This window comes from Globicephala melas, chromosome 2 (genome assembly GCF_963455315.2).
Source record: "Globicephala melas chromosome 2, mGloMel1.2, whole genome shotgun sequence".
NCBI classification, from domain to species: domain Eukaryota; kingdom Metazoa; phylum Chordata; class Mammalia; order Artiodactyla; family Delphinidae; genus Globicephala; species Globicephala melas.
The window spans coordinates 68670628-68695302 of record NC_083315.2 but is presented as its reverse complement, the minus strand read 5'-3'; the positions used below and the strand labels follow the sequence as shown (position 1 = coordinate 68695302).

The 24675-nt window shown below is 47.5% G+C and overlaps 1 protein-coding gene across 5 annotated transcripts in view; it reads right to left on the bottom strand.

The window, feature by feature from the left end:
• Positions 1-10586: 10586 nt before the first annotated feature.
• The window catches only part of CILP (cartilage intermediate layer protein), a 32788-nt gene continuing 18699 nt past the window's right edge, over positions 10587-24675 (bottom strand). Inside the window, exons 2-9 of one of the 5 annotated variants that reach the window (XM_070044893.1) lie at positions 22496-22665; positions 20516-20608; positions 19267-19536; positions 17821-18003; positions 17110-17424; positions 16231-16339; positions 15444-15601; positions 10587-13643 (exon numbers count right to left, since the gene is read on the bottom strand). In XM_070044893.1, coding sequence (XP_069900994.1) covers positions 11278-13643; positions 15444-15601; positions 16231-16339; positions 17110-17424; positions 17821-18003; positions 19267-19536; positions 20516-20608; positions 22496-22556 — 3555 coding nt within the window. In that variant the 5' untranslated portion in view covers positions 22557-22665 and the 3' untranslated portion in view covers positions 10587-11277. Of the gene's footprint in view, positions 13644-15443; positions 15602-16230; positions 16340-17109; positions 17425-17820; positions 18004-18397; positions 18639-19266; positions 19537-20515; positions 22666-24675 lie in introns of those variants that run through there. The other 4 variants (XM_070044895.1, XM_070044894.1, XM_060294124.1 and 1 more) reach the window with 4 other exon arrangements.

The following is a 24675-nucleotide window of genomic DNA, read 5'->3' as shown; positions in this document are numbered from 1 at the left end:
AGAAGAGAATCTAGGTATAAGTTCATGACCTTGGATTAGGTAACAGTTTCTTAAATATGACACCAAAAACATAAGCAACCAAAAACAAATAAATTGGACGTTAGCAAAATTAAAATATTTTGTGCTTCAAAGGACACTATCAATAAAGTGAAAATACAACCAGTAGAATGGGGAAAAATATATCTGCAAATCAAGTATGGATAAGGGCCTAGTATTGAGAATATATAAAGAACTCTTACAACTCAACAGTAAAAAGACAACCCAGTTTTAAAAGGAGGTGCTATAGACTGAATGTCTGTGTCCTCCCAAAATTCATATGTTGAAACCTAATCCCCAGTGTGATGATATTAGGAGCTGGAGCATTTGGGAAGTGATTAGGTCATAAGGGTAGAGCCCTCATTAATGGGATTAGTGCCTTTATAAAATAGGCCCCAGAGAGCACTCTTGCCCTTTTGAACCAGGAAGTGGACCCTCACCAGACACCAAATATATCAGCACCTTCATCTTGGACTTCCCAACCTTCAGAACTACAAGAAATACATTTCTATTCTTTATAAGCCACTCAGTCTTTGATAGTATTGTTGTAGCAGCTCAAATAGATAAGACAATGAGCAAAGAATTTGAATAGACATTTCTCCAGAGAAGATATACAAATGAGTATGTAAGTATATAAAATAAATAATAAGTAAAAAGAAATAAGTATGTAAAAAATGCTCAACAGGGCTTCCCTGGTGGCACAGTGGTTGAGAGTCCGCCTGCTGATGCAGGGGACACGGGTTCGTGCCCCGGTCCGGGAAGATCCCACATGCCGCAGAGCGGCTGGGCCCGTGAGCCATGGCCACTGAGCCTCCGCATCCAGAGCCTGTGCTCCGCAACGGGAGAGGCCACAACAGTGAGAGGCCCGCGTACAGCCAAAAAAAAAGAAAAAGTAATGGCATATTGATACATGCTACAATATGGATGAACCTTGAAAACATGCTAAGTGAAAGAGACAAGTGCATATTGTTGGACTGCATTTATATGAAATGTCCAGAATAGGCTAATCCATAGAGACAAAGTAGCTGCCAGGGCCTTGGGGGACGAGGGTCAGAGAGTGACTACTAATGAGTATGGGGTTTCTCTCTGGGATGAAAATATTCTGGAATTAGAAAGTGATGGTGTGAATATACTAAAATATACTAAAAGCCATTTAATTGTATACTTTAAAAAATTGCGAATTTTACAGTATGTGAATTAAATTTCAATTTAAAAAACCTGATAGTTCTACCCACAACAGATCTTCACTAAAATAATTCTAAAAGATATTCTTCAGGAAGAAGAAAAATGACTTTAAAAGCAAGATCTGAGGTGGTAAACATGCAAATAAATTTAAACAAACTGTATAAAATGATAAAATTTTTTTATAAAATAAATATTTTGAAGGGCAAATAAAAAGGAATTAAAATATTATTTGAGGGGCGAAGATACTGTTTAACTTTGATTTTGTTAAAATCAATATGTATAATAAAAACCAGGACTTCCCTGTTGGCGTAGTGGTTAAGAATCCGCCTGCCAATGCAGGGGACACGGGTTCAAGCTCTGGTCCAGGAAGATCCCACATGCCATGGAGCAACTAAGCCCGTGAGCCACAACTACTGAGCCCACGTACCACAACTACTGAAGCCTGCATGCCTAGAGCCTGTGCTCCGCAACAAGAGAAGCCACTGCAATGAGAAGCCTGTGCACCACAACAAAGACCCAACACAGCTAAAAATAAATAAATAAATAAATAAATAAATTTATTTTAAAAAGAGAAAGCACTATGGGCTTCCCTGGTGGCGCAGTGGTTGGGAGTCCGCCTGCTGATGCAGGGGACACGGGTTCGTGCCGCGGTCCGGGAAGATCCCACATGCCACAGAGCGGCTGGGCCCGTGGGCCATGGCCGCTGAGCCTGCGTGTCCGGAGCCTGTGCTCCGCAATGGGAGAGGCCACAGCAGCGAGAGGCCCGCGTATCGCAAAAATAAAAAAAAAAAAAGAAAAAGAGAAGGCACTAAAAGAATAGAAAAGGTATAAAACTTCTAATTCAATATGAGGAAATAAATGGAATAAGAAAAATATTACTCAATCCAAAAGCTGACAATAAAAGTGATTTAAAAAAAACCCCACCAGGTAAGATGGTAAAAAGAAGTCCATATATAACTGTAATCACCATATGTACTTACAAGACTCACAGTTAAAAGACATTGTTAGATTGAATAAAATAAACTAAAATCCAGCTATAATGCTGTTTACAAGAAACACATCTTTAAACAAGACACATAAGCTTAAAAGTAAAATGATAGAAAAGACATACTGAGCAAATACTAACCAAAAAGGGAGTTCGGAGCTATATTATTAGACAAAATAAACTTTAAGACAAAAAAAGCATTATAGGAACAAAGAACATAACTACATAAAAGATAAAAGATTCAACTCACAAGCATAGGGCTTCCCTGGTGGTGCAGTGGTTGAGAGTCCGCCTGCCGATGCAGGGGACGCGGGTTCGTGCCCCGGTCCGGGAAGATCCCACATGCTGTGGAGCGGCTGGGCCCGTGAGCCATGGCCGCTGAGCCTGCGTGTCCGGAGCCTGTGCTCCGCAACGGGAGAGGCCACAAGAGTGAGAGGCCCGCATAATGCAAAAAAAAAAAAAAATTTTTTTTTTTTGATGCCAATACATAATGGGTGCCAATACATAATAGGCATAGATGCCAATACATAATAGGTATCTATTAACATAGCCTCAAAATATGTAAAGCCAAAATTGAAGAATCACAGGGAGAAATTGACAAGCACATCATTTAGTGGATGATTTCAACACACTTCTCATTTATGGAACTAAATAATTAAAAAGTATAAGTCAATGGTCCTGTATGGAGACCTGCACCCAATGATTAGAGAATATACTTTTTTAAAAAATTGCACATAGAAACTACAAAAACTGACCAAGTACTAGGTCACGAAGTAACACACAACAGATTTCAAAGAACTGGTACCACACAGATCTCATTCGATGTATTTAAAGTCCCCTGATGTTTGGAAATGGAAAACTCTAAACTCCCAGTAAACCCACTGTTGGACTGCACCCTGCAGGCTTTGCAAGCCTTGTAGTAGCCCAGCCTCCAGGCCAAAGAGTTCGGAGACAGCCAGACATTAATGGTTTATTGGACAGGGGATCTTACATGTACAAAACAAAAGGTATGGGACTTCCCTGGTGGCGCAGAGGTTAGGAATCTGCCTGCCAATGCAGTATACACAGGTTCGATCCCTGGTCTGGGAAGATCCCACACACCGCGGAGCAACTAAGCCCATGCGCCACAACTACTGAGCCTGCGCTCTAAAGCCCACGAGCCACAACTACTGAGCCCATGTGCCACAACTACTGAAACTCACGCGCCTAGAGCCCCTGCTTGCCACATCCAGAGAAAGCCTGCGAGCAGCAACAAAGACCAAACGCAGCCAAAAATAAATAAATAAATTTATTAAAGAAACAAAACAAAAGGTCCTGGAGAGATGCTACTTGGGGGAGAAGTAAGCTGCCATTTATAGGGGGAATTGAAGTCAGGTTGGCTCATCAGTTACCAAGGAAACCAGTGGCTGGGGCAGGGGACAAGCATGTAGATAGTTACTAATTAAGTCCTATAATTAAGACAATTGGATGGTCATGTGAGTGAAGCAGGGCCTGGTTGTGCAGGGGATGTACAGAGACCAAGAGAACACCCACCTAGAATGGCCTGACCATACACCCACAGTGATCTGCTCACTGTCCCACTGAAAGTATTCACCTTTCAGGGGGTTCTCCCCAACTCTCCAAGATCCCTTTCCTCTGAGAATTGTGCCACGTCCCCAGCAACTATGACTGTATCATAGGACTGCCCTTTATACTCCACTCCCCACTATGGCCACAGTTGTTTGGACTAGAGGTACAGCCCCAATTCGAAATGAGACAATCAGAATCTCCAAGGAACCGGGGCTTAGGTCAGGGCTCTTCATTAGCTTTAAGAGATGGCCACCACTTCTATGAACCCTGGGGAGCAGAGAAAGCTGATCTGCAAAGAAACTAGGGGTTCCTACAGAGAGGAAAGACCACACAGTAAGAGGGAGAGACTGAAAATCAGACTGACTAGAGAGAGGGACTTAGAAAGAGAGACAGTCAGAGAGACAGGTTGACAAATAGAGAATGTAGAACAAGACTGAGTTAAATTGAGAATGATGAAATAAAATTCATATTTCATGGCAAAACAAAATTTAAACAAATCTTTTTCTCTGCCTGTTTGGGTTTCTTCCCTCCCCTTTAGTGTGTATTGTACATCTGCATTAACCAGACCTCCTTACAAGATAACATTTCTTTTTCTTTTTGCCATGCCACGTGGCACGCAGGATCTCAGTTCCCTGACCAGGTGTTGAACCTGTGCCCCCTGCAGTGGAAGCACAGAGTCCTAACCACTGGACCACCAGGGAATTGCCTAACATTCCTTCCTAATCTTATAAAAGGTCACACCCCTTAGGAGATAACCTTCCTTCTTATTGCACAGCATGGGCTCTAGGCATGCAGGCTTCAGTAGTTGTGGCACACAGGCTCAGTAGTTGTGGCTCATGGGCTCTAGAGTGGAGGCTCAGTAGTTGTGGTACATGGACTTAGTTGTTCCACGGCATGTGGGATCTTCCTGGACCAGGGCTCGAACCCATGTCCCTTGCATTGGCAGGTGGATTCTTAACCACTGCACCACAAGGGAAGTCTGGCACAGCCAAAATAAAAAAAAAAAAAAAAAAGGCAAAAAGAAACAATTTCTGGCCTTAAGGGAAAAAAAGTCCTCCTGGAAGGAACTTGCCTTTCTCCTCCCAGGCCTTTGAGATGAAAATGTTCTACCTGGTCTTCTCCAGGAACTCTTATCTCAGGCCATCTTTTTAAAAGGCAAATTTCAGAAGGTAATTCTTATTTAAAGAATGGAGGAAAGATAGTTTGAAACTTGACTTATCAAGGACAGATACAAATCTTAAGTGTCTTCTCTATAAATATTAGTAAAAAAGGGTTTAGCCATCTAGACAGATGACCTTGATTTGTTCCATCAGCCAGAAAACCAATTTGAATCTAACCTGTTTTTTAATTGATTGGTTTTATATTGTCAATGAAAAAATCATCAATAGTCAATCTAAGGAAGAAATGGGAATTTTTATTTAAGCCAAGCTGAGGATTATATCCCAAGAGAGTCTTTCAGAAAGCTCTGAGGACTGTTATGCCTGTTAGAGGTTAAAGAACAGTTATATGTTTTTCAGACAAAGGCTTATATGTCAAATGATGTATTACTGACAGTGTACACAATCCAGATCCACAGTAAAAAGCGTGGGTCATGGGTCGTTCATTGTGGCCCCTTACAAGATTAAGAAGGAAGGTTATCTCCTAAGGGGTTGTGACCTTTTATAAGATTAAAGAGGAATGTTAACTCATAAGGAGGTCTGGATAATGCAAATAAACAATATGCACTAAAGGGGAGGAAGGTAGAGGCCCCAATGGGCAAGGAAAATTTTTATGTTTAAATTTTTCTCATCCTGCCACAAAATATGAATTTTATTTAATCAATTTTCCCATTTTGATAATTAATCTTTAGATAGAAAGCATTAGATGATCAAATATTTGTTCCCTCAATGTCAGGGTGGTTGCTTATCTGCCCTGGGTCTATCATGTCCCTTGATGTCAGGTCTTAATAGCTCTGTTCTTTCTTTTTTTTTTAGGGGGTTGTATTGGTAAGATGTCTGGCAAGGACTAATGGTCAATTCCAAGTTGTTCAATATGATTTATGCCAATTTAATCTTGCTTGTGCACTGTGAGTGTTCATTAATGTATAGAGAACTGTAGATGTGATCAAAATTGACAGGAGCAGCAACAATGTCATTAGTAAATGTTTAAGCCAAGATCCTCCTAAACAAAACCATTTTCCCAGTATTCTTCCTAAACTGGGAAGAGGACCATTCAGAGCAGAAATTTGATTATTCATGTGTCATAAGATGAGTTAACAAATATCTCAGCCAAATGGTCATACCATTGGAAAACTGATAGAACCCAGTGTGCTCACAATAAAGGCCGATTGCAGGGGCTGTTTCCAAGACTACCTGTAGGTGACCTTGAGCCCAAGGGAAACCAACTGTGCATCTTCCTAGCCAACCTGGGGAGAGCCAAGGCCATAAACTTGTTCCATAAATTCACTAGATCCTGTTAGGAGCTACCCAATATTTAACATCTAGTGAAAAGGATTACTTTTGACCAGGTTCAGAACAGTTGTCATTAATTGGCTGAGTAAGAGGGTCCCACTTAGTGATATTGGCAGTAAAATTAGCTTGCATGGTACTAGAGTTTCTTTCTTCTAAAATAAAACTGCTAAGAGCCATCCAATTAGAGCCTTTGGAGAGGAAAATCCACCAAGGTAACCTAGGAGTACTGGACATAGGTAATTGGCCACAAACCCAGAAATTGGATTGATTTTTGAAACTTGCAAATGATTGGGCCCAAGGAAAAAATACATTTGGTTAAAAAGCAAAAGTGTGAGCAATTGTCTAAGTAATTAGTATACAGGCCTGGTCTGGCATCTTGGGTCAGCTGTCTACTTCAGATTTCATCTTCTTCTTGTCCTGGTCTGGTAGTGTTTGTCTTAGTTAGTCGAAGTTGGGTGTTAGAAACAGGAGTTGCCGTTCACTCAGGAGAGAAGGCTTGATATGGTACCTTTCAACATGGCTGTAAAGAGTCCTTTATCTGATGTCTTTTCCAGTATGCATTATCCCCTGGTTGCAGGAGACACATCTGATCTTCATCCAAAGATAGATGACTGTGATAAGCTTCAGAAATAAACTTTACAATAATATAACATAGCAAAAAGGAGTCATCTGAGAAGTGAGTCTTTAGCAGTAAATACAGACCTCAATTAACAAAACTAGAATTTAATATCTACTGAAACATATTTTTTTCTAAAATTACCCTCATTTCTACCAAATATAGTCAAATTCAGACTAATTTGTTTGCAAAATAAGTCTGGTTTTTATAAACTTAGCCTGATTATTTACATAAGTGTAACTGATCACGTAGGCTCTTTTAACTTGGCTGTGCTGGAACTTTTCATATGGAATTTCAGATTAAGCTGTTGTTTTGTTTTGGGTTTTTTTGAGGATTACTTTTTTAAAATAAATTTATTTATTTATCTGGCTGCGTTGGGTCTTCGTTGCCGCGTGTGGGCTTTCTCTAGTTGCGGCAAGCGGGGGCTACTCTTCGTTGCGGTGCGTGGGCTTCTCCTTGTGGTGGCTTCTCTTGTTGCGGAGCACGGGCTGTAGGCGCGTGGGCTCAGTAGTCATGGCTCGTGGGCTCTAGAGTGCAGGCTCAGTAGCTGTGGTGCATGGGCTTAGCGGCTCCTCGGCATGTGGGAATCTTCCTGGACCAGGGCTCGAACCCGTGTCCCCTGCATTGGCAGGCGGATTCTTAACCACTGCACCACCAGGGAAGTCCCTCAGATTAAGCTTTTAAAAGGCCTCTCAGGGGCAGGAAAGCCATACCAAGGGCTTGTCACAGATTCCACCTGTGATATCTATAGATTTTGGTGAATTCCTCTCACTTCCCCCCAAGTACCTTGAGACTCCTGTACCTGTTAGCAGGTAGCCATCCTTATTTGCCTGATAAAGTTGCTGGGAAACTAAGAGATTCCAATTTCTGGAGGGATCAGGTAGAGAGAAAAGACATGTTTCAGTTCTATTTACAAAGGTATAATTTAGCAAATTGCCATAAGTCATAATCAGCTTGAGAATGATAGCCTAGATTCTGATGGCTTTGCATTTCCTGGTTCTGGTCCTTCCTGATGCCTGCTGGTACCCCTGTTACTTATAACCAAAAGTATTCCACTGTGCGGTCCCATCTTTACTCCCTTAGCTCTAGCTGATCCCTTTGCCTGGAACTCCACCTATCCTGCACTGCTTCCAACTTGGCTTGTCTAAGTTCTCTCAATCCTTCAAGACTGAGAGATCTTGGTGACATTTTTCTCTACCAACTCAGCTGCCGGAACTCTCCAAACTGTAGAGAGCATTCTGCCTGGAACGTCCTTGGTTGGAAACAGAAGCAGCCTGATTGGTCCCTCTGTCTTCCTGCCTGTGCCCTTCCTCCCTGCCATCTGGTGTCTGTCTTCTTACAGTTCACTCTCAGTAACTGAGTTATCAGCCAGTGCACAGCAGTCTGAGACAAAAACCCGGGGCTTTTTTGAACTGAACATTTTGTCCATCCAGTCTGCAGAGTCTCCACAGGGGAAGGGAACACCCAATGAATCATCAGCTGTTTGTTAAAGCAAAAGCATCTTGGGAACTGTGCTCTTAGCCTCACTGAAAATCATGAAAAGGACTTTAGAGGTGGTTTAGATTCAATCTAGATAAATCCTTCATTTAAATTTTTTCCTATTTATTTACTGATAATTTAGATATAATTTACACATAACATTGTATTAGTTTTAGGTGTACAACCAACCCCTTCATTTATTTATTTGTTTATTCCTTTATTTAGGCTGTGCCGCACAGCCTGCGGGATCTTAATCTTTTTTTTTTTTTTTTTTTTTTTGCGGTACGCGGGCCTCTCAGTGTTGTGGCCTCTCCCGTTGCGGAGCACAGGCTCCGGACGCACAGGTTCAGAGGCCATGGCTCACGGGCACAGCCACTCCACGGCATGTGGGATCCTCCTGGACCGGGGCACGAACCTGTGTCTCCTGCATCGGCAGGCGGACTCTCAACCACTGCGCCACCAGGGAAGCCCGGGATCTTAATCTTAATCAGGGATCGAACCTGAGCCCCCTGCAGTGGAAGTGCAGAGTCTTAACCACTGGACCGCCAGGGAAGTTCCCCAACCCCTTCATTTATAGGTGAGGAAAATGACAACCAAAGTCAGACAGCTAGCAGGGAGCACAACTGTCTTTGGAAGCAAGATGTTTAGAAAGTAGGTGTCATGAGCTCAACTCAATAGTGTTTCCTGTCTGAAAAGAGAGGTATCTGCCATCCCTTCCCAGCCTCCACCTCCTGGTTTTGCACAAGCTTGTGCCCCTTGCTCCTGACAGCCACACCTTCAGCAAGCCAGCTCCTAGCTATCATTCACACCTCAAATTAAATGTCACCTCCTCTAAGAAGCCTCCTCTGACCACCATCCCCTCCAAATCTGGTGCCACTATGTGTAGTATATTTTATATACTCATGAAGGCCTGTCTACTTGCACACATGGGTTTGCATAGAATAGGCACTCAATAAATGTTTGATGACTGAAGAAAGAAAAATCAAGTACCAGCTACTGCTTGCTGGGATCTATTTATTCAGGCCCTCAATGGAAAACAGAAAGGGAAGGCCATAAGTTGGGAGCCCAGTCAGCCCACCTTTCCCAGTGGCCTCTTTTGGTGAGTTTGAAGGGAACTGGATGGTCAGGTCGAAGCAGCACATACTCACTCCCGAAGCAGCGAGGCATCTGTGCTGTAGATAGCTGAACACAGACCCCTTCAGTCAAGCTTCCCAACCCCCAACCCATGCAGTCAGTGGGAGCCACTCCCTGGGAAGCATAGTCTGGAAGTAGGTCAAGGAGCAATCAAAGGCCACTAGGCCCCAGCCCTACATACACCCACTTTCTCAGAGGTCATGGGGATGCGGTGCTTAGCCAGAGAAATTTCTAATTGATTACGAACCAAACCCCTGGGAGCTGGGCAGATGCTGATCCAAGAGTACAAATCCAGGCCAGACCAGAGGTGGCCAGAAGGAACTGCACTGGGCCAGCCGGGGGATCAAGGAGAGCTTTTTGTCCTGATTGTAAATGATGCCCTCTCCTCCCCCAATCCCCTTGGCCTCTTTCCTAATAGACTCTGGAGAGGTTGGGAAAGAGGCAATCAGTGCATCTTACTCAACCCTACATCCCTGGCTACTGATGCCTCCAAGATCACTTTGGCACCATCCAGTGGCCTCTTGATTTACTGTTTTAAACCAAACATCTTTTCCAAAAACAAAAAAAACCCTGTCCTTTTGGATCAGTCATCCAGTCATTTTACTCAAGGGACAGAGGCTGTTACCTGGCAGAGGCCGTTACACACAGAGGCTGGCGTCTGGAAAAGCTGGGCAACTTTAGAAGAGCTTGGAATAAAAAAAGAAAAAGCCCATCACTTCTGAGTGAGGTCAGCCAGCCCAGCTGGAGAAGGCAGCAGGCTGTGGGGGAATGCCAAAGGACCACTGGGCCAGCTTGCCAGACCCTGGGCCAAGCCACTGTATAAGCTCCCCAGTACTGGAATGAAAGAAAGGAAAAAAAAATCAGGACATGTTTTCAGCTTTGCTCAGGGGCCCAGAACATCTGGGAGGGGCTCACAACTCCAGGAATCTCTGCTCTTCTCTGCAAATGGAAAATATGATCTATGAGAACAAACTTGACCAGTAGAATACGTGCCTAGTCACCCAGCCCTGTAACTTAGGGTTAGGTGGCACTGTGCCTCATGCCACCTGGTGACCACTTTCCAGAGACCCCTCTGTCCCTCTGAGCAGTTGGCTCAGATTAATGGTTTAAAGACAGGTCAGTGACCTCAAAATCAAGTACGAAATGTGCATTTATTGACATGTGTTCTGGGCCACACTGGGCTTCTAGAAAGAACAAAAGCAAATATAAAGGGAAACACGCTAATATAATTAGCAACCTAGGGCAGTTGTGGATACCAGGAGATGTTTTTTCCAGACTTGGTAGAGGAACTATGATTACCTTATACTCAACAGTGTAACACTGAATGTGCACTAGAGTTCCAGATTCAGCAAAGAAATAAATGTTATTTATAATTCAAGTAAAAATATTTCACCACCTTTTATATGTATGAACTGTGATGGAGGCCTTGCTTACATCCTGTGGAGCAAGGCCAAGAAATATGCTTTATATTGGTTATTTGATCTTCAACATCAGATTATCCTTATTGTAGAGGTGGGCAAAACCATGCAAAAAAGAAAATGAAGGACATTTCCATGAATGGCACTAAATGAAGAATGCTCAAAGCTACAGAGTTCGCCCATGGCCAATTTCCTGTGTTTCTTGTAAAGAACAGGGCAAAGAGGCTTTATTTTGACATTTTGGGGGCTCCATGCCAATCAGTATCACAAGACAAAGACAGTAAGAAAGGGAATGAAGAAACAAACGAGCAAGTTGCACCGGAACAGATGGGCTTAAGTTAACCGAGTGACAGTTTGGGTGTCAGTCTCACAATGGCTGTGGGGAGAAGGGAAGTACCACAAGCCTTAGTTGCTCAGAGGCTGCTGAGCAACCCCAGAAAACCTCAGCGAGGCCGCCCCTCTGCGCCAGCGCTGGCCACCCTGACTTGACCGCTGCCTCCTTGAGGGCGCTCTTCCCCTGACAGTGCTTGCGGGGGAGGGCCGGGCCGGGGTGCTTTGGAGGTACTGGAAGGCACTCTGACGGCCCACCTGCCTCTCTACGCAGTTAAAGGTCAGGGCCACTCCCACATTGCTCTTCATGACTCTGGAGGAGCCATCAGATGTGCCATCAAAGCACCGGCCAAGCGCAATCTCCTTGGCTGTGCGAGGGTCCTGGTCAGTGACAGTGTAGATGCCATAGTTGTGGCCCAGTGGGTCCAAGGGCGCCAGCATGGTGTACTCAGTGGTGTTGTCATTGACCGCCAGTGGCAGGTGGTTGACCAGGTACTCATGCAGCATGGAGTTTACGCTGACTCGATGGCAGCTGCCCTGGGGGATAACCTTCACCAGCGTGCGGTCTACACGGTCCTGGTCATAGAGCATCCCACTGCACTTGAACTCCAAACAAGCAGCTGAGACATTGGGCTGGTCCCTGTCCCGCGTGCTCTTCACATCCCGGATTCCATACAGCTTTCCCACTGTCTGCCGGTGGGTGCCCCCCATGTTACGGGATCGCACGTTCACCTCCAGTGGCCCCATGATCTTCACCTTGATATAGCAGGCCCTGAACTCCATTGGCTTGGGCCACCATGCCAGGTAGTCTTCAGTCCAGCTCATGGGGTCATCCTCGTTGAAAGGGACCGTGTTGTAGTCATACCGATCTCCCTCAATCTGGTAGAACCGGAAGTGGGCCGCACTGGGAGGTGCTTCCTCGCATGCCTGGAGGTTCTCAAATGCATAGATGGGTCCATTGCTCTCCTCGGCTGAGTTGGGCCTTGGTTTGGCCATGCTGATCTGGAAAGCTGTCTTCTTGGCCTGTGGGTCCTCATGGTCTGTCCGGCGGTACTTGAGCTTGTTGAGGTAGGGCTGAGGGACACCAATTGCATTTGGGTTGAATTTAGGAAAAGACTCCACTGCTTCCAGCTCGTCCCCAGCCAGGCTTGCTAAGACGTAGGCAGAGTAGGCATCAGGGGACTGGTCATCGCAGAAGGCAGGCAGACAGGCCCCATTGGGACCAGTGATGACACTGTCAAAGCGGCCCCAGGCCCTGGGGTTAGAGGAGAAGCCAGTCCGGGGCTCCAGGTTGATCACAGAGACCACGACACCCTGCATCTGCTCACTGGGCAAGAACCTCTCACTTCGGTAGGCCCTCACCTTGATGAAGCACCTCCTGCTTTCAGGGACGTCCAGGTTAAAGAGCCTCCTCTCACGAATCTCCATGTTGCCCACCAGGAAGGTCCTGTCTTCTCTTCTGTTCCGCCTTTGGCTTTCAAATTTGAAGTCACCTTCCTCCTCCCACAGCCCTGTGCCTGGGTTGAGGGACCAGAGTTTCATCATGGGCAAGTGCTCTGGCATCTTGACCTGGGTTGAGTCGAGGTGGACCTTTACCTTGCCAACATTAAGTGACTCTGAGGTGGCCTCATCTGTGAAGTCCACAGAGAACATGCCGTATGTTCGAAGGGGGAAGGTGTCTCCTTCATCATTGATGAAGTTCAGGTCACTCTGGGCAGCAGTAGCTGTGGAAATATTCCGAGGATCCAGGAAGGTCACACTGGCCTTTACTTTTCCTGTGTAGGGCTCCCCGTTCTGCCGGTAGAAACTCTTGGATGGGATCTCCAGCTCAGCCACAGGATCTTCACCAGCCACATCCCCCAAGGGGATAATGTTGGTCTCCATGGCCTCCAAGGTGATGGGTTCTTTCCGCCGAAGCATCTTGATCTCATGGAACACCGCACTCCCTTTCTTATTGAAGGGCAGCACTTTGGTGGTGTTGACAAACTTCTGCAGCCTGTCCACAAATGTGAGCACCAGCCTCTCAGTGTCCTGAGGGACGTGGAGGGTGAACGTGCCCTTGTAGCCAGTCATGCTCACACGGCTGTTCCCCATGTACACGTGGCCAAAGCGCATGGGTTCCCCATTGTCAGAGGCGCTGACGCGTCCCCGAACGATACTCTGGGTCTCCGTACACCGCTGGCAGCTGCACTCCATGGCCACCTTGGTGGGCAGTGTGTACCCACTGCACTGGATCTCCCTCTCCTCTGTTTTGGAGATCCCACAGCAGTTCTCCACAGCATCCTGGCACCTGATCCCATTATCCTGCTGCCCTGCACAGGTCTTGACAGGGCAACGACCCACATCATAGTAGAAGGAGTTGGTGGCATTCTGGAAACAATCATGGGGCAGCTGGATAAGGTAGCTCTCGGGGGTTGGGTTGCAAGGAGTCTCATCGGGGGCTATGGAGGGAAATAGTTCGGATATTAAATGCAAGTTCTTTTCCCACATAAAGGGGACCTCAACCTCCCCTCTCTGCCATACTTCAGGGTTTTCAAAGTACTTGTGTGATTCCCAACTCTCACAAAACTCCTCTGAGGGAGATAGAACAGCTGTTACTAATTCCATTTCACACACAGGGAACAGAGTTTGCTGCTGAGACCAGTAGAGTAATCGTCCTAATTGGAGGGGTCTTGAAAATTCGTGAGGGTGTTTTGAGTTACCACCAAAATTGGCAGTGCTACTGACTTATAGTGGGCAGGGGGCCTTGCAGCTCTATCTTCTGCAGTGCCTGACACTGTCTCTCAAACGGAATTCTTCTGCATCCTGTTTGACTTTCACATATTCTACAGACATTCATGTAGGTGGAAAACTTGTTTAAAATTATCGGAGCCTGGTATTTTTTACATGGCTTTACCATACATTGAATTTTTCAAGAATGCAACTACCATATAAATCAAGCTAAGATTGTACTTTGTTTAGCTTGGAAAAATACCAAGAATTGCTTCTTGTTTCAGAAAAATCATGTACCTACAACAATTGCCCAAGGAATGTGAAATGACGCCCCTGTATCCATCAGCATTTGTAGCTGCCACATTCATGGTGACTGGATTCAAGTGCAAGTATCTGACCTCTTGGTTGATGTTCTTGTGTCATTATGCCAAAGCACTTACATATTGAAATACATACTATTTTGTATTAAAATTATTTTCTTTGTATTTCCCTTTTATGTTATTAGGGCCATGTGCATGTATATTTGGAAATTATATGTAGTTATTATCTATAAATTTAACTTCAGAATAGTAAAAAATATTTTTAATTGAAAATATTTAAAATTTAAAGTATTAAGAATAACTGAAAAAAAAAAGGAAAGAAAGAATAACTGTGACAAGCGGGGAGCATTGGAATAATGAGCGGGGAACCACTGCTGACAGTTCTCCACATCTCCTCTGCCAGGATTCAAGTCCCCTGTGTCCTGCCTGTCCCGAGGTGTGTTACTCAACTTTCTTGGAGTCTCTGAAATATTCCAAAATCCTTCCAACAAAATTTCTTCTGCCTTTTGTTTGGTTTTGTTTAGGCCAATTACTAAGATATCCTCCTTCTCCCTCACTTTCCAAGTACAGTTTCCTGATTGGTCTTGGCCTCCAGTCTCTCCTCCTCCAGCTCACTTCTAGAAACCAGCTTTAATCAGGTCACCCTTTCTTGTAAAGCCCCCTCAGTTTCCCACTTCTATACCTTGCTCATGCTGGCCCCTTGATCTGGAATGCTCCCATCTCCATACACACAGACCCTGGCCATTGTTTAAGACCAGGGATTCACAACATTGGCTGCAAATTAGAATTACCTGGGGAAGATTTTAACCTGTGCATGACCAGGCCACATCCCAAACCAATGAAATCAGGCTCTCTGGAGGTAAGACCCAGGCGTCAGTAGTTTAAAAAACTCAACAGATGATCCCTATTTAAGCCTCAAGTAACCAGCCATAGTCACTCCCACCTGGAAGGTCTCTGTCTCTCATCTATAGAGTCCACAATTCCTTATCTCCTGTTTTAACTACACTTTTTCATCTTTACTGACTTGTCTCTTATTTCTCCACCCATCCTGGAGTGGCAGCTCTGTGAGGGTAGGATCGAGGTCTGTGCCATCTTTGTGTCCCAGAGAGCACAGTCTAGAAAAGCCCAAGGTTTTACTGCCCAGGAATGCCCACTGGAGTGCTCCCCAGTGCTGTAGCAGGGGCTCCCCAGGGGCCCTGACAGTCTTACCTATGACAGTCAGCCGGGCGACATGGGACTTTGCAGCCCCAGTGTCGCTCCGGGCCTTGCAGAAGTACTCCCCGGCCTGGTCCCGTTGCAGGTTCCTCAGCACCAGCTTGCTCTCGTGCTTGTAGAGGGAGGGGTCCAACAGTGTGCTGTTATGGTACCTGAAAGGGATGGAGAGGGACGGCCTGAGGGGGCAGTAGGAGGGCTGGTATCCTTGGGGACAGTGCCAGGAGCAAGGCAGATGGTGGACGGGTCCCTGCAGATGCCAACACCACCACTGACTCAGCTCATTCAAGAACGCTGACTGGCCTGGGAGTCAGGGTACTCGATTCTGAGTCTCAGCCCCACCACTAACTGGCTATGGACCCTTAGACAAACCATTTCACATCTGAGTTTCAGCTTCCTGTTCTATGAAATAGGAGAAGTGATGCCTAGCTGACTCCATAGAATTGTTGAGAGCGTCAAACAAGATAATGGCTATAAAATATTTGTGAAGGGTAAAGGACAGCCACTGGGGACACTGACCTTGTTTGCCCTTGTCTGGGAAATTAGGGCTGGGGAACCTGGTTCTGTGGCCCAAGGATATGAGTCAGGACCCCAAGACCAGAGCTGCTCTGGGGGACCCCAGCTTTGATAGGACAACAACAGGGCTTGCTTGTTGTCTGGGTGGCCTCAGCCCTGCTGGCCCCCACTTGTTAATTATTGCCATGACTAATAAGTCCAGACCCAATGCAAGAAAGCTCTGGCTTCCAAGAGGAGACCTGGGCCAGGTAGCTGGCAGAATACTCACCAGAGATACTTGTCTGGTTTGGGCTTCCCCGTGGCCTTACAGCACAGGGACACACTCTGCCCAGCTCTCCGTGCTTTTGCCTTGGGGTTCATCACAATGTATGGAGTCTCTGAGACAGAAGATGAGACATAGTGTTTTGGGTTTTTCTTTGTGACAGGTTCTCCAGAGCCTTGCTCCCTCAGGTATTTTGACATGCGTTAAAATTGTACAACTTCACACACACCACCCAGCCCCTCTCTAATGGTCCTAATAAGTAGCTGGTCCAGAATGGAGTCCACTCCCTCCATCTACTCAGCCTGGGACCTGCTCCCATGGCCTCTCAGGCAGCATCTGGGTGAGGCAGTGGAGAACCAAGAGGACCTTGTACCAGCCAAGATTCCCAAACACTGCCATTGAGACAGAGCTGGCTGCTCTGCGGACTCCAGCAGAATTTTCTGGCCATTCTGCACCATTTCTGAATTCCCCCAGCCTCTCTCTCTATGCCTTTCAAACGTTATACTGTATTGTAATTGACTATGTTAGATAAGGTAACCAGGAAAGAACTCATACATTTGAGGGAGCAAGCCATTCCAATATCTGGGGGAAGAACACTACAAGCAGAGTATATAGCAAGTGCAAAGGCCCTGAGGCAGGAGTGTGCCTGTGTGTTTGAGGAATGGATAGGAGTAGAGTGACTCAGTGTGGGTGGAGGGGACTATAATAGGAGAGGAGAGGGGAAGAGAGAAGAGAAGGAATGGGGGGGTCTGGCAGATGATGTTGTGACTTGGGGATTTTTCAGTTTTACTCTGGGCAACCTGGAAAGCCAGCTCTTAGTACTGTAATCCTTTTATTTAAAAGTCCAGCCTTCCTCCCGAGCCCTATCCCAGAGAAGTTAAGTACCTGCCCTCATGAACTCCGCCTTGATGGTGGCTGCCTTCAGTCTAGTCTTAGGCATTGTGAGCCTGATAGGGGCAAACTTGGTCTTTGTGATCTTCAGGATGCTTTTGCCATCGGGGCACAAGCCAGGGACTCGGAACCTCCCGCTGCTGTCCGTCTGGGTCAATAGCTTAGGTGTTTTGGTCAGGATGTAGACAGTAGCCCCTGAGGCTGGGGCACCCCCAGGGAGGGAGACAACCCCATACAGCACGAAGTCCTGGCACATGCAGGCGTCACAGTCAGCATTCACCTGGCCCATGGGGCAGGTCAGGTCACAGGCTGTGGAAGAAGGGGCCACATCAGGAGGGCGTGTATGGATTCTGGCCCTCCTTCAGTCACGTCCCAGCCTGTGGACTCACATATGCTTCCTCTCCCCCTTAGGCCTTTGTTACCCTTCCTCATCAGCCTGCATGACTAATTTCTACTCATCTTTCAAGACTTAGTTCAGGACACCTCCTCTAGAAAGGCTTCCTCAATCCCCCTAAGCTATAATAATTGACCATGCACTATGCTCCCACATTATCCTCTACATCCCCCATCGGTGCACGTAATAGATGCTCACTTAATACCTGATGAATGAATGGATGAATCTGTCTCAGTCTGACCCTCTAAACTATTCTAGGCTGCTTCAGCCCCAGCCCCATGCCTGCCCAGTACCAAGAGTAGGGGTAGTACCTGAACAGGCCTGCTCCATGCAGAGCCGACCCTCCTCGGTGGCATCATTGCACAGTGACACCGTCTCCGCCAAGCAGGTGCGTGTTCGGGTCTGGACCCCAGGGTGACCACAAGCAGCAGAACACTTGCTCCAGGGAGACCACATGCTCCAGAGGCTGTGTTCTGTGTCTTGGCGCAGGGATCCTGCAAAGCAGGATCAGCAGATGGTCTGACTTCCCTCTCAGAGGGACTCTGTCAGGAAATCTGACCCAGAGGCTGTTTTTTCTCAGAGAGCAAGGCCTCCATTTACATCACAGATGTCACTGATATTTATATTTCCTGCAATGATTTTTCCAGCAGATGGACATCAAGAGTCTTGAGGAAGTGGTGTCTCTAAGTTTTACAAAAACACCGAATGGGCTAGGGGTGGCCCTGAGAGGGACTTGTTGGCCAAGCACTGGGACTTTGATGCGCTGTCCTAGGAGGTGCAGGGATAGCACCATCTTACACTTTACCCATGTTCCTGAAGAAGGGCCCCCTGGGAAGTCAGGGCCTGGGGCCTCCGTGACATCAAGCCCCCTCTGCCCACCCTCCTCACCTCTGGTCTGAGGCCTGTGTACAAGAATGGAGGCCTCGGACCTCACTCAGGAGACCTTGCTCAGCCTGAGCTCCCACTGCAGACGACCACCACTGCCTCCCGGGCCTGCAGGGTCAGGCTGTGTGCACTGGCGGGATCCCGGGAGGGGAGCGTGCATATCCAAGAAGCGGGCAGGCCTGCAGTTGGCTCTGAATTATCCAGTGTGGGGAGAGGAGATGGAAAGAGCACGAACTCTTGGGCTCTGCAAACACAGGCATGGGTTTAAATCCCAGCATTCCATTTATCAGCCGTGTCGTCCCAAGAAGTTACCTAAACTCCCTGAACCTGGAATAACTTGTCAAAATGGAGATTCCTCACAGGTCAGTTGTAAAGGTTGAGTAATGGAGATAACTAGCAGTGTCTGGCACAGAAGAACTAACATAGAAACTGACAATTAGTGGATGTTCACCTGCATTAAACCCTCTACATTCATTATCTCATTTAATCCTCATAAAAACCCCTACGAAGGATTACTAATATTACCCCTGTTTTACATGTGAGAAACATGAGGCTCAGAGAGCTTCAGAACATTTGTCTAAGGAACACAGTAGAGATGGTAGGCCCAGATTCAGACCAAGCAGCCCAACTGCAGAGCCTGTGGTCTTCACCACCGTGCCACAGGCACTCAGTAAAGTGGATCGAAAGGAAATTACCCATCCACACAGAATACTGTTGGGAAGATTATGGTTCTCATGACACTAATGGGTTATTATGGAGTCAAAGCATGTGGATGTGTGTGACCACCAGAGTTCCCATAGCCAGACGCAGGTCCTGGCTCTCCCTTTGCCGAGGCTGGTGGGAGGTAGCGGGTGGGGACTGGTCAGGCTCACCTGGCGGGCAGAGGAAGCGCACGGTATAATTGAAGCAGTTCTGGCCAGGCCGCTGCTCCCTGTTGAGGCACCAGAAGCCCTCAAGGGGGCTGCCATGGACCACTTGGCCAGTGCTGCCTGCGGGTATCCAGTCGGTGGTCCTAGCCTCTAGCCGCAGGGGCCGAGGACACACCTGGTGCCCGTAGTAGAAGTGAATGGCATCTAGCCGCTCGTAGTCGCCCTGCCCACCTGGGTGGTCAATGTTGAACCACGTTGTCCACTCCCCAGGACCTGAGAGAGAGAGCCAGGTAGGAGAGGAGCCAGGCCCTGGAGCTACAGGTGAGCTCAAGCCCTGGAAGTCATCCCTAATACCCCTCACCCCCCCTCACTGGTCTCAGGCCCTCATTGCATCTCTCTCTCCAGCATCTCTCCAATCTCTTACACTTCTGCTTACACCCTACCACCAAAGATTCTGTTAAAGCTCTCAGCAGCCTTGGCTGTACCACGTCAGAAACTTCCTGCCTGGGTCTCTACCTCCAGCTTCCTCCGAACCCATCCGCACCCCTCTCCAAACACTGCAGTCAGGGTGAGCTTTCTCCACGTGGCTTGGGCCACATCACTCCTGGCTTTAACTCTCTTAACCAGGCATTCAGGTGCTGGTGAGCTGGCCCCTGGTATCTCTCCATCTTCATCTCCCTGCTCTCTCCCTGCCAGTCTGTGCTCTGGCCCCAGCAAGCCCTACAGCATTTCTGGAAGCTATCAGGCGGCTGCATGATTCTGAGCTGTCCTATATACTTGGTCCCTCTGCCTGGACAGAGATGTAGGCCAAATGCCTTTTTTTTTTTTTTTTTTTGCCACACCGTGCAGCATGCGGGATCTTAGCTCCTCCCCCCAAGGATGGAAACCACACCCCCTGCAGTGGAAAGCATGGAGTCTTAACTATTGGATCACCAGGGAAGTCCCCAAATGCCTTTTAAAAGTGGGTTTCACTCTGTATGACAGACTCTAGGTCCTTGTTATACAGCAGAAACTAACACAACATTGTAAAGCAATTATACTCCAAAAAGATGTTAAAAAAAGATATCTAAATATATATATATATTACAACCATGACCATTAGCCAAATAGCTATAAATAAAACATTTTTGAAAATTAAAAAAAAAGTGGGTTTCTATGGACCCCTGACATTGTTCCCTGGCTGCAGAGATCCTCTTAGCAAGCTCAGTAAAAACCCTCCCCCCAGTTACTCCCTGCTCCAGCCACAACTCACTGTCCAGGGGGTCAGCAGGCTTGGCAAAGATGCCTGAGGTCCTCTTCCCAGGCTGGGCTCTTCTCACCGACTGAGTGAGCATCATCTGCCTCCCTGAGGGCCAGGAGGATAAGTGAGAGGCCAAAACAGTTACAGGGGCTCAGCAGGGTCCTGCTACTAGCCTCTCAAGACATAGGGAAGCAGTGTGATGTGGGGGATGGAACATGAGCACTGGGCATGGGTTCAAATCCCCCTCTGCCACTTACTGGCTGTGTGACTTCACAAAAGCTTTATTCCTTTAAATCTGTTTCCCCATAAAATAGAACTGCATCAACAATCACCACATCATAGGGTCCTGGTGCATATTCAGGGTGATGGTGAAGGTGAAGGGACATGGCATGCAGTGCGTGGTCAACAAATGGTGGTTCTCTTTTCACTCTTGTTCTAGAAAGGGACCATGGGATGCTGCTGAGCACCTGGGGCTCCTACTTTAGGGTCTAGGCCTGTTCTTCTTGGCGGAATGGAACCTTACTTTCCTCATCTGTAAAATGGAGATATTAGTTCCCACTGCACATATGGTGGTCCAGTTGGCATGAGGATTCCATGAGGTAACACAAAGTAAACATCTCTGAAGTATACGGAGATTGAGACTGTGAGCCCCAGACACTCTGCCACTTCCTGACTCTGTGACCTTGGGCCAGATACTTAACTCATCTGACCCCTCATCATAAAGTGAGGATAATAATAGTTCCTATCTCAGAGGATTGTAGGGATTAAATAAGCTCGTTCATAAAATCCACTTAGAACAATGCCTAGCACAGAATGTTTGCTGAATAAGTGTTAGCAACTCCTTTTAAGCTCAAGACCTAGACAATAGATGTCCATTTCCCTTCTCCTGGCAAAGTTTGGCTTTGGGAATCCACCCTCACCTTCATAGGACCTAACTGGAGGAGTGGTCCTTTAATTTACTGACCCCAGGCTGGCAAAGTCTGCCTGAGGAAGGGTATAGGGACCTCGGGCCACAGGCAGTGAGCCTCCAGGCCCACGCCACCGGAGGCTGCGTTGGGGGCTCCCAAATGGAAAGGAGAAAGGAGAGCAGAGCACTGCAAAAGCTTTGAAAGGTAATTAACTCTCACGTGAGAGAGCCAAATCAGTATTCTCTTTGCTGCTTAATTGGGGTGATAGGAGCTCTTTTAATCAAACTAATCTGATTTCCCCTCAGATGGCTGAATGTTAATCATCTTCCCCAACAGCAGCTGTCAGGGTAGAAAGAGCAAGGCAGGAGGTGGGCACATGTAGGGTTTGGCAAGATGCTGAGACAGCCTTTGTTCCTGCATCTGTGGTCACAAAGCCTGCAGTGCTCGCTGCTTTATGAGAGGATTTTGAGCATATTTTTGCTTTACCTGAGTATGTGGCTAGAAATCAGGAAAGGAAGGGGAGATGGGAGAGAGTATACAGGATAGTGCTGGGAGCTCTGATGCTTAGAAGCCTTGGGGAGCCCACCAGGCAAATTCTCTCTACCTGTTCCCTTGAGAACTCAGTGTCACCAGAGAATGGGGTCAGAGGACAAGGAGACCAGAAGGGGTTCTGGTGTCTCTGTCAAATTTGGTTACAGGGTCTAAATGAATTTTCATGAAACTAAAACCAAAAATCTGGCTGTGAGAACTCAGTGATCCCTTTTGCTTTGGCTATCAGAAAGCTCAGAGCTAAATTTAACACTCAGGGGGAGTGGTAACACTCTTATCTTTTTTCTGCCTTCTGAGTGACACTTACCCTGCTCCTCATTTAAAAGATTCTGTTCAGTGAGTTGTAATATTGGTACTTATCTCAAATCCTTTAGGAAAACAAGCAGGGTATAAATTATGAATAAACAGACAAACCAGCCTCAGATCTTAGTGCCACTGCTGTGGCTTAAGGCAGATGCAGAGTTGGGTCCCAGACCATAGTGACTTCATTATGACAAGTGGGGGATTAGAGAGACAGTAGATACTTAGCCTGTACCCAACAGAGAGGTGACCTCTAGGACCAGGAAGAAGAACACGCAGGCCTTGATCACCACCATCTTTCCTCCAGGTCCCGTGGGGAACGTGGCAGCAGTTGAGTGAGGGTTCCTTCACAGAGTCGGATTGTCCCTGGAACGTGACCCCTGAGAAGTTTCTCAGATCAGTGACCTGCAAAGAAACAAAGCTTGTCAGGTTCCACTTCTCTAAGTCACCTCTTAGGGCTTGAGCAGAACTAGTTCTTGACCTACCAAGGGTGAAAAGTGGACAGAATGAAGTCTTGTGAGAGTGACACCTGCCCAAATTGCAGATCTGGTCAGCTTGCAAGATGCACAGAGTCAGACTCTGAGTTCACATGAGGCAGATCTGGATTCAAACCCTGGGTCCAGGTGCCAGGGTCCCACATCGAGATGGGACACAAGGGACAGTAGGGGTGAGAAGTTTCCTTGCTAATGAGGAGGGGCCTGGGCTCACCCGCGGCAGCCTCTGGGTGACTCATTAATCACTTCCCAGACCCGGGCTTGGGGGCATGTTTTGCTACCCCTTGGTGGGGCTCCCATTCTCACACAACAGGCTTACATATTAAGGCTACGCAGCCCCTGCCCCAACTACAGTGGCGCCTCACAGGGCAGGCCAGCTGAAGGGTGCAGATGCTTCAGACACACGCCTCCATGAACACATTCCCAGATATGCACTGGCTGCAGCTGGAACACATTTCTGGCCTGTTTGTTTGGGGCCTGGCTGGGAGTTTCTGGCCTGGCTGCTCCTGGGCCTCCCTCAGGAGCCTGCTGAGGGAGAGCAGAGGGGATGCACTGGGAGAGGCTAGGGCCCCCCAGTAACTGCTGAGCATGGGTTATGGGCTGCAGGAGCAGGGAGAGGAGAGCAGGCCTGGCAATAGGGCAAGGATGCAGCGGGAGTGGCCCAGGCTCCCGCTCAATTTTCTCTCTCCCCAGAGCTCTGGCCAACCCAGAATCTGACCAGTGCCTGGAAATTCAAAAGTGATTCCCTTCAACCTCCGAAGTCCAGGGTGTGGTGAGAAAAGGGAGATTCCTCCTTTCTGGAAAAAAAAGATTCAAAAGCACTTTGTTGGGACTTCCCTGGAGGCGCAGTGGTTATGAATCCACCTGCCAATGCAAAGGACACGGGTTCGAGCCCTGGTCCGGGAAGATCCCACATGCCACGGAGCAACTAAGCCCGTGTGCCACAACTACTGAGCCAGCTCTCTAGAGCCCGCGAGCCACAACTACTGAGCCCACATGCCACAACTACTGAAGCCCGCGCGCCTAGAGCCTGTGCTCCGCAACAAGAGAAGCCACGACAATGAGAAGCCCGCGCACCGCAACGAAGAGTAGCCCTCGCTCACCACAACTAGAGAAAGCCCACGCGCAGCAATGAAGACCCAACACAGCCAAAAAAAACCACAAATAAATAAATTTATAAAAAAAAAAATAGCACTTTGTTGTCCCAAAAGAAGAACAGACCAACCCCATGCTGCAGATCATCCAGCTCTAAGCCCACTAACTCCACCACCACCTGTTTCTCAGCCCAGAGAACAGAGCACGGGTGTCCCCGAGGTCTCCAGCTCTTGTGTGTCTCACGCCATGCTCCCAGGCTCTGAGCAGAGGGCTGAGCGCTCCGCGGGCCTGCACAGCATTCAGTCTGGGATTGCTCCGCAACTGTCTGGGAAGCCAAAGTGGCCTGAGGCACCTTATGGAAAAACCATTTCCCATCTGGCAGCGCATGGAAGTTTCCTCAGCATATGCTCTGCGGGTGAGGCTCCCCATCCACGGGTCCCAGAACTCTCGGATAAAGAAGACTGGCTGACCGCAGGAAAAAAGCAGAGTGCCCAGAGGTACAAAGATCCTGACTGGGACTCTCTGAGGGCCCCTATCCTCAGGTGGGGGAGGGAAAAGACCTTGGGTCAATGGGAGAAAGGAGAGAACTCCAAAGCAGAAAGGGGAGTCTTCTCTGGGGGAGATAAGGGGTGGTCAGGAATAGCTGAGCCAGGCAGTGGGGTGCAGGGATGGGCTGAGGAGAATAGGAGTGGGGCTCACCGTGTCCTGAGTGGGACTCCTCAGCTGGGGGGGTCCAGGTCTTCCTCTCCCCAGCAGTCCAGCCACGGGGCCTTATATAGCACAGCTGGTGGCTCAGCCCGTGGCAATGCACCACGGGAAACGGCTG